This window comes from Eimeria mitis, genomic scaffold (genome assembly GCF_000499745.2).
Source record: "Eimeria mitis Houghton genomic scaffold, Emh_scaff1049, whole genome shotgun sequence".
Classification (NCBI taxonomy): Eukaryota; Apicomplexa; class Conoidasida; order Eucoccidiorida; family Eimeriidae; genus Eimeria; species Eimeria mitis.
The window spans coordinates 9,312-9,747 of record NW_013567293.1 but is presented as its reverse complement, the minus strand read 5'-3'; the positions used below and the strand labels follow the sequence as shown (position 1 = coordinate 9,747).

Sequence of the window (436 nt, the reverse complement as noted above, 5' to 3'; positions counted from 1 at the left end):
ACCCCCACCACCACCACCACCACCATCAGCAGCAGCAGCAGCAGCAGCAGCAGGAGCAGCAGCAGCAGCATGAGTGTTTCGGCTGCAACAAGCAGCTATATCTGTGTATTCATGTTTAGGTTTAAGAAGTTTCTGAGTGATGGCCATGCATAATTCTTTATATGTTAGTTTCTCGCAATAAGCAAAACCTGTTACTGTCATCCACGGCATTGAAAAAAAAAGTTTTTCTTGGCTTTCTAGCAGAGCTAATATTTCTGTTTTTTTTTCTTTTTTTTTCTTTTTATTTATATTTTCATTTATACCCATGCAACAACCAGCATCAGACACGCATACACTCTCCCCCTCCTGCTCCTGCTGCTGCTGCTCCTGCTGCTGCGGTTTCTCCTGCTGCTGCTGCTGCTGCTCCTGCTGCTGCTGCTGTTGCTGCTGTTGGTGT

General features: G+C 45.6%; 1 protein-coding gene across 1 annotated transcript in view; it reads right to left on the bottom strand.

Annotated features, from left to right (window-relative positions):
• Positions 1–319: 319 nt before the first annotated feature.
• EMH_0028320 (uncharacterized protein) overlaps positions 320–436 on the bottom strand; it is a gene marked incomplete at both ends in the record, with an annotated part of 1,596 nt that continues 1,479 nt past the window's right edge. The window contains one exon of the mRNA XM_013494139.1: positions 320–436. Coding sequence (XP_013349593.1) covers positions 320–436 — 117 coding nt within the window.